General features: G+C 35.5%; 1 protein-coding gene across 1 annotated transcript in view; it reads right to left on the minus strand.

Annotated features, from left to right (window-relative positions):
* PTPRQ (protein tyrosine phosphatase receptor type Q) overlaps positions 1–9,279 on the minus strand; it is a 291,670-nt gene that overhangs the window by 243,033 nt on the left and 39,358 nt on the right. The window contains exons 8-9 of the mRNA XM_069094772.1: positions 8,224–8,352; positions 5,274–5,420 (exon numbers count right to left, since the gene is read on the minus strand). Coding sequence (XP_068950873.1) covers positions 5,274–5,420; positions 8,224–8,352 — 276 coding nt within the window. The remainder of the gene's footprint in view (positions 1–5,273; positions 5,421–8,223; positions 8,353–9,279) is intronic.

Below are 9,279 nucleotides of genomic sequence, written 5' to 3' on the forward strand. Positions count from 1 at the left end.
TCCTTCCTTCCTTCCTTCCTTCCTTCCTTCCTTCCTTCCTTCCTTCCTTTCTTTCTTTCTTTCTTTCTTTCTTTCTTTCTTTCTTTCTTTCTTTCTTTCTTTCTTTCTTTCTTTCTCTTTCTTTCTTTCTTCTTTCCTCTCTTTCTTTCTTACCTTCATTGCTTCTTTCCCTTCTTCCCTCTCTTTCTTTTTTCTTTCTTTCTCTCCCTTCCTTCCTCCCTCTTCCTTCTTTTCTTCCTTCCTTCTTTCCTCTACTCTTTCTTTCCTTCTCTCTTTCTTCCTTCCTACTTCCCTCCCTCCTTCCTTCATTTCTTGTTTTCTTTCCTTTTTCTCATTGTCTCTCACAGGCCCCAATACTGACTGGTAAACAAGCTTTAACCTTCTCTTCTTTTTTCTGACCTGGGACAATTCACCACTCCTCAGGCAGCCTAGTGGCCCACAGCTTTCAGGGACTCACCATATTGGTGCCAGACTTAGAACAGAAACTCAAAGGACTTTAGCCCTCTTAGTAGCTCAGAACTCCGGATTCACAGGGTCCACCAGTAAGTTTTCTCCAATTATAGCTGTTTACCACTACATCTAGACTGAGGTACCACAAACATTTCAGCAATATACCCCCCTTCAACTAAAAGGGGATATATGAGATATTTTCCATGTTGAGACAGGGTACAGTACAAGAAAGAAGTCACACAAAGAAGGAAAAATAATGTTCACAAACTCTATGCTCAAGCAACTTGTAATAAATCTGGGAGGGAAAAAGACAATGATAATACTTAAGAAAGTTAAAATTTCCAAAGTATGATACAAAAAAGCCAATGGGTTTCTTGTGACAGTCACCTGAAGATCACTACTATAACTGTTTTCTAAGATTCTATTCCCCTTCATTCTTTACAAAGGTCTGATTCACCTCAAAAATATTCTTAGAAAAGAATATATTTGGATTTGATTATTCAGATGCATTGGAAGCATTATGAAACCTTTCCAATTTTTTATAAAATTCAAGAAACTTTCATTAAATACCTGCTATGTATAAGGAGCTGAAGGAAATGACAAGACACTCCATTATTTTTGCCAAGAAAACCCCAGAAAGTATCATGAAGAATCAGACATGACTGAATATAACTAAACAACAAAGTGTACAAGGAGGGTGCATTTAGGTGGTATAATAGATAGCATATCAGACCTGGAGTCAGGAAGACCTGAGTTCAAATCTAGTCTCAGATACTTTCTAGCTGTGTCACCCTGGGCAAGTCACTTAACCCCTGTTTGCCTCAATTTCTTCATCTGTAAAATGACCTGGGAAAGGAAATGGCAGACCAATCCCATATCTAGAAAAGCCCAAAAGGGGTCATAAAGAGTCAGCCATGACGGCAAATGTATAAACAACAACATGTATTAAGGAACTGGAGAGTTATGAATCATAGAGATAAGGCCTGAAGGAACTTCTGAGGTCTTCTAGTCTAATCCCCTTATTTTACAATTGGAGAAACTGAGATCCAGGAAAGTTAAAGGACTTTTCTGAGAGTAAGTGGTAGAACTGAGATTTGAACTTAAGATTCCCTGACTACAAGTTCACTACTTTTTCTACTAAACCATTTCTCCCACTCCTTCTAAAGATAAAATAGCAGAGTAGTGTAGCTTAGACTATTGACAATATTATAGAATTACAGAGTATTTTATAAGGACTAAATTTTTTATTATTTTTGATGATGGTTAAGAATGAAGTAGAATTGCAAAGTGGAAAGGAGTAAGTCTGGGCTATCTTAAGAATTACCTATAATTAGCTTATCAATTTTGACACATACATAGTCACATTTAAAGCATTGAAAACAGCTGATTCTATAGTTCCAACATTATACTAAACTACACTCAATAAATCTGTTCATTTATCAAAAGTCACATATAATAAAAATACATTATTGTGATAAAAAATTACAGATAAGAGGGTTGAGCAAAATGTTCTTAAAATTCAACTTAGTTTTTCCTCTATTAAAAGAAAATGGCAAGGGGCGGCCAGGTGGCTCAGAGAGTAAGAGCACTGGCTCCAGTGTCAGGATGACCTGGGGATCAAATCCGGGCTCAGATACTCAGCACCACACCCAGAAATAACTGGGCGTGTAACCTTGAGCAAGTTACTTAACCCCTATTGCTTTAAAAAAAATAAAAAGAAATAAAAAGAAAATGGCAGTGGAGGGTAGAGGAAAGAACAAAGGACAGATGACAGGCTCATTTGATTATAGATTTAGAGCTGGGAGGGGATCTCAGAGGACATGAAGGCTAGCTCTCTCATTTTACAGATGAAGAAACTGAGACCCAGGGAAGTTAAGTAACAAGCCCCAAGGTCACTAAGGTAGTATCACCTAGGCAGCCAAGTGGCAAAAGTGTCTAGGGGGATATGGTGCTGGACCTGGAGTCAGGAAGACAAGTTCAAGTCCAACCTGAGACATTACTATTTGTGTAACCCTGGGTAAGTCACTTAACTGTCTGCCTCAGGTTCCTCAAATGTAAAATGGTGACAGTATTCATCTCCAAAAGCGATAGAGGGAATCAAATAAGACATTTGCAAAGTACTTAGCTCAGTTCCTGGCATAGAGTAAGATACTAGTGAAATGCAAATTCATTATTCACTAAGTGTCTAAGGTAGTATGTGAACCCAAGTATTTCTGATTCCAAGTGATGGGACAAAAGAAAAACAAATGGAAAAGATATTTTGCTCATAGGATAAATCAATTTACAATTGGATGAAACCTTAGAGATTGTATGATCCAACCATCTCGTTTTTTTTTTCAGATAAGGGCCCAGAGAAGTTAATTGACTTGCTTTAAGTAACATAAAAAATGTCAGTCTGGATATGAGGCTAGTGTTGTTATTGTTCAGTCATTTTTCAATTATGTCCTACTCTTCATGACCCCATTAGGGGTTTTCTTGATAAAGATACTGGAGTGGTTTGTCATTTCCTTTTCCAGCTTATTTTCTGGATGAGGAAATTAAGGCAAACAGGGTTAAGTGACTTGCCCAGGGTCACACAGCTAGTAAGTGCCAAAGGCCATATTTGAACTGAAGTGGTCCTGATTCCAGGGCTGGCACTCTATCCACTGTACTACCTAGCTGCCTCTGACTCCAAATACAATACTCCCTGAACCATGGTTGTCATTGCAACATGGCCAATTTATCTGTCCTAGGCAAACACTAAAATATTACAATCTGACTCTCCTTTTAAGAAAATCAGTGAAAGGTATGATAGTCTCTCCTTGGCATGAGGCACCATAGTAAAGCTATCATTATTTCTTTTAAAAAAGGATTTATTTTAAAGTGTTCAATGGCTAATTATCTCAGCTAAAATAATGCTAATGAGATTTAGATCATGACTTCATTTCTTGAACATGAAAATTACCTTTACTCTTTACTGGGCATATACTGCCCTGTTCAACCATCTTACACATTGTACAAATAAATGTATAAAAACAGAAGTGGATGAGACATAAAATGTGTATGTATCAGACAAAATCCTTAACAAATGGAGAAATGAGTTCACCTTACAAACTCACACCCTTTTAGGTCATAGCATCACTTTCAAATAAATAAAAACAATAAAAGAATATTAATTCATATCTCTATGAAGTGGTAAGGTTTATGTAGTTGTTTATATCTCTTTCATTAGACCAGGGGCTCCTTGAGAGAAGGGACAGATTGTTTTGTGTGATTCTTTGTATACTCAGTACTAAGCATAGTGTCTGGCACATAAGTAGGCATTTAATAAATGGGAATTAATTCATTAAAAATGCTAGAGGATTGACTTTAAAGCACAAATCTCCTCTTTCACAAATGTATTAAATATGCTTTAAAATCCTCTCTTGTTGAAAGTGAAAAAAACTTGAGATTTTAAAAATTCTTATAAGGCAAATTATATATATATATGTGCATATATATGTACACCTTTATATGCATATATGGATAGACAGATAGATAGATAGATCCATTCTTCATTGAGGGAAAAAATGTCCTCTACTCCCAAATATTTGCTGCCATCTAATGGTGAAATATTGAAAATTTTCATCTAATTGAATTTCTATCTAATATGTCTATTTCTCTCTGTCCTCCCATCAAAAGAATATAATTCTTTTTTTATTTTAGTATTTGTTAGCAATTATGTAGTATCTTAAAGCTTCTTGAATCAAGTCATTTATACCATGTAAAACTTTCCTGGAATATTAAAATTCCTAGAGAGAAACAAATGATCTTAGAGGTCACTTCATCTAACTCTCATTTAACATATGAGGAAACCGATATCCAAGCAGATAAATGACTTGCCCAAGGTCTTGGTTATGTCATACAGTGATTAATAAAACTATCCTTCCCTGTTTAAAAAAAAGTGGCTGGTTATGAGTGTGTGTGTGTGTGTCTGTGTGTTTTGGTCTGGATCTGTGACCTCATGGTATAGGGAGTGCCTTAGTGAGGAAACTCTCCACTAATGCAGACCCAAACCTTCTTGGCAACTAATAGCACTGTAAAGTAGCTTGGGGGCAGAGATGCTAAGGGTTTTGCTATGGCATAATTGTATTATATTTAGAAGTTTGGCATAAACAGTCAATATGTAAATATTTTTGACAACTAAAGAATGAGATAATAAAAGTACATTTTTAGTGATTAAAGATTTTCAAAGCACTTTTTCTCACCGTAGTTATCTCAGGCAGTGCAAATGTTATTATTCCCTTTTACAGATGAAGAAACTGAGGCTCTAAAAAGCTGACTGTTTTCCCAATGATCATAGTGTTATGATCAGAGTGACATGAGAGCAGGATTGAAAACCAGGTCTCCTGATTCCAGGGCCAGGTATTTCATGCACTATGTCATACTGACTCTATTAAAATGGGAAATGAGATATACTTTACCTATGGGATCACAATCCACAGTTTAAGAAGCTCTGAGGTATCACAAGTAGAAAACATTTAAGGAATCCTGCCAGAGGTGTCAAAAATACTAACTTAGCTGCAAAACTCCCATGTATAGACTGAACCAGATGAAGATGTAATTGGTAAACATTTTTAAATAAATAAAACTACAATAAAATATAGATAATGTTAAATTGTGGTTTTCTGAGTCAATATACTATCTGCAAGAATCCATTTCTATTTCACTTGAACATCACTGCTTGCACACAGTTCTCCAATACATAATGTTTGACTGTATATTTTTTATTTTACTCACCACACAAAATTTTTACATATCACTTTTTAATAATCTAATTTTTCATATTTTACCATTGTTCTTACCATCTGGAGGAGTGAAAATGGAAAGATTTGCCTTGGGTCCCATTCCTGCACTTGTCTCAGCACTAATATATGCATAATATGTTGTAAATGGTGTCAGATTAGTAAATGTGAACTTAAGGTCCTTTGTGCTATTATCCAAAATATGACCTATAAAAGAAGATAGATATTACAAGTTCATATAAGGGAATCCTAAAAAGCACAAAGTTATTGTGACATTGAAGGCTAGATTAAATTTAAGTGATAAAAAAGCTACTTCATGCTCTATTAATCAATACATATATATGGGTTTTATGATGTATTAAAATATAATAAATAATTATAGCTAATTACTTTACAAATATTATGCCATCAATTTAAAATAATGAAATATAGTCAATAATCAGCCCAAATTTACAATTACAAATTATAACAGTTTTGTTTTATAGCGAAACTCCTACTAATGATTAGCAATATTAAAAGTCTCAAATTACATTATGGCTGCATGATATTTTTTAAATTAAAATGTCTGGTGCTTACAAATACTAGACTGGGGTTCTAGTTTTCTCGTTTTGTTTTTCAAGAAGAAGAAATGAGCCAAAGGATGGAAAAACAATACTACCATTGTCTTTTCTTTCTATATGACATATTCTCTTTTACTGGATATAACCACCTGAGTGGTGAAAAATATGTATAAACACTCTTTAAATATATAGTAATCTCCTTTCTATCACAGGTAAATCAAATATTTGAAAAACCGTACCGTATTTTTGAAAATGTATGCCAGATTTTAATTAGCTGTCAATAAAGTTGGCTAACCTATTTGAAAGAAATCCTCTGAAACTAGGAACAGCTATAAAAAATAATGTGATGGCCAGTATAAGAATTTGTTTTGGATGAGGATGAATATTTGTAATGAGTCTTGTTTTTTCTTGCTTTTCTAATCAGTGAAGAAGAAGGGAGAAGGGAGAGAATTTGGAAGTGAAAATAAAATAAAATAGAATTTTAAAAATACCAGGAGGAAATATTTAGGTGTTATCCCCTCCTGCTGCTACTTCTCACTAAGCTGAGGTTGTTGGATTTAGAGTTGAAAGACTTCATCTTTTGTTGTATGTAATCTAATCTTATATAATCTCCAATCTAATGTAATTTCCTTTATTATAGTCACTATTAAGTCTTGCATGATCTTTTTTGTGAATTTTTTTGTTTTGCCTTTTGGAGGGCAATTGGGGTTAAGTAACTTGCCCAAGGTTAAATGGCTAGTTGTGTGTGTGGGTGGGGTGGGGTGGCGGTGTGTGTTAAGTGTCTAAGGCCGGAACCGAACTCAGGTCCTCCTGACTCTGGGGCCAGCGCTTCACTCACTGCACCACCTAGCTGCCCTTCTTTGTGATTTCTTGATACTTGAACTCTTTATTTCTGACTCCTTGTAATATTTTATTCTTTACTTTGAAGTACTAGATTTTGACTGCGACATTTCTGGATACCTAGCATTTCTTTAGGAGTCTATTTTTATTTTACTTGGGCTCTAAGAGCTCTGTGAGTTTTCTCTTATAAAATCTTGAAATATTCTCTCAAGGATTTTTGCTTGTTTAGTCAAAGTTTTGAGGGAATCTAGTTTTTTTTAATCTGATTACTAGGTTCTTTATAATAGCTCATATTTTTTTCTATTTGCCAATATTTTTATTTTGTTCTAATAATTTCTATGTCTCACAGAATCACTGAGTTCTATTTGCTCCATTTCATATTTCAGGAGACCAGTAATTGAGTCAGAATTTCAGTCTTCCATTTTAAATTTTTTATTCTTATTTCAGTTTTTTTCTCCCTAAATTCTAATTTCATTTTTTATTTCTTGCTTTTCTCCAGCTACTTTTGTAACTAAACCATTTTTTTCTGATGCTTTGCATATAATTTTTGTGGAATTACTCACTTCTTCTGAGTTTGCCACCTGAACTTTCAACCCATAGTATTTCTTCATTTTATTTGCTATTTTCTTTTACTTACTCATATTTTCAGCCTTATTTTTGGACTGACATTTTGAATCTATCATAGCTACTTTAAATAGAATATTGTAGACATGGTATTACAGGGCTAGAAGTTAAAAAAAGCAGGAGAAACAGCAAAGGATAGAGATGAATAGGAGAAAATTAATCAATGTGTTCCTATATAAGGAGAAAAGATGATGTGAATGTATGAGATTAGAAAGGAGCCATCAAATAAATAAATAGTATGTATGGCATGCTTTAAGATTTGTAAAGTATTTTACAAAGATTACTTCATTTTATCCTCACAACTACCCTGAAAGGAAGGACCTACTATTATTCTCATTTTATAGATAAGGAAACTGAGGCAAACAGATTTTTTTTAATGAATTGCTCAGGGTCGCACATATAATAAACACCTGAACTTGGGTCTTTCCTTGATTTTACATTCAGTGCCCTACTCACTGCACCATCTAGCTGCCTCTATATATAACAGTGTTCACACAAAGGGGACAAAAATGTCTAGGAGGCCAGATAAACTCAGCTAATTCCCAAACCCCCTAAACTTTTCAGTAATCCAAAATCCACACATTATTAAATCCCAACAGTTGTGTCCTTTTTTTATTTTTAATTTATTAAAGTTCAAAAGCAAAACCACAAAATCTGGGCAGAGCCCTATGATTAAATGAATTTCAGTGTTTCATGGTAAATGAGCAATCTGATGAAATGATTGTAGGAAACCTGAGTCTCTCCATTGTTCTCAATAAAGAACAGACATACTCACAGCCATACTGCCTCATTACTTGATGAATTAAACAGATTACATTTTACACAGTAAGGCTATACTTTTTTTTTTCAATGAAGCATTTTAAAAGGCTCAAATGTCCTTACTACATTTCAATTCCATGCTTAGAATAGTAAATCACAGAAACCTAGTTGCCTCATATCATGCTCCTTCCCCCCAAAAGGTGAACATAAAGGTGTTTCAGGCTTACCAGCTGGTCCATACAGTTCAACTCTATAACTAAATTTTCCTGTTACTATACTTGGTGGATCCCAGGAAATGGAGAAAGAGTTTTCTGTGATGTTGCCCCTTGCCAAATTCCGAGGTGGATCCTCAGGGACTACAGAAAAATGCATGAATGATCATTAGTATTTATTCATATTAAAGAGTTTTCATTAGCTTTGCACAATAAAGATAGGAACTAAATATGTAATTTCATTAGTCTGGGGAACTTCCCGGTGAAGAAACACTCACCCTTCCTCCCTCCCTTTCTCCCTCCCTCCCTCCCTCCCTCCCTTCCTTCCTTCCTTCCTTCCTTCCTTCCTTCCTTCCTTCCTTCCTTCCTTCTTTTTTTAACCAATGCAAGTTATAGAGAACTCATTGCCACTCTACATCTAAGAGCATTGCCTAGAGAACAAATAAGTGACTTGCCAGAATGGATCAGGGGTGGGACTGGAACCCAGGATTTCATGGCTTCAAGGTCATACTGGTAGTGAGCAGCAAAATTTACATAATAGTATATTATATCACCAGTGTGATACCCATAGCAGCCACTATGAATATGCATGTGTATTTCCAGGGTAAATTCACAAAATTTAAGTAACTCTCTTCCTCAAAGGCAAGACCAGAATATTTATTCAGATACCAAAAAGCCAATTACACCATGGTAACAAAGAAGTTTATACACATCACCAATCCAGGGAGCACTGACATCCTGTATCCAAGCCTTCCCTCCATTAGACCTCCCCACAAACAAGCTCCCCTAGGCAGAACTCCCCTTTCTCTCACTCACACTAGCTGCTCTGCTTCAGCTCTGACTCTCTCAGCTCTGCCTTACTCTCTCTTCCTGCTCCACCCGTTCAGCAAGCACCTCCCACCAAAGGCTCCCTGTGACTCAGGCTCCAAGCAGTCAGCTGAGTATAAGCTCAAAGCAGGTCACACAGGCTTATCAATGGACAGGAAAGATCTTCCCATTCTGTTAATGTTACACACATTGAAATGAGAGAGAGAGAGACAGAGAGAGAGAGAGAGAGAGAGAGAGAGAGAG

Source organism: Petaurus breviceps, unplaced genomic scaffold, assembly GCF_028583685.1.
Source record: "Petaurus breviceps papuanus isolate PSGF00001 unplaced genomic scaffold, PetGlider_PUasm1.0 221, whole genome shotgun sequence".
Lineage (NCBI taxonomy): Eukaryota > Metazoa > Chordata > Mammalia > Diprotodontia > Petauridae > Petaurus > Petaurus breviceps.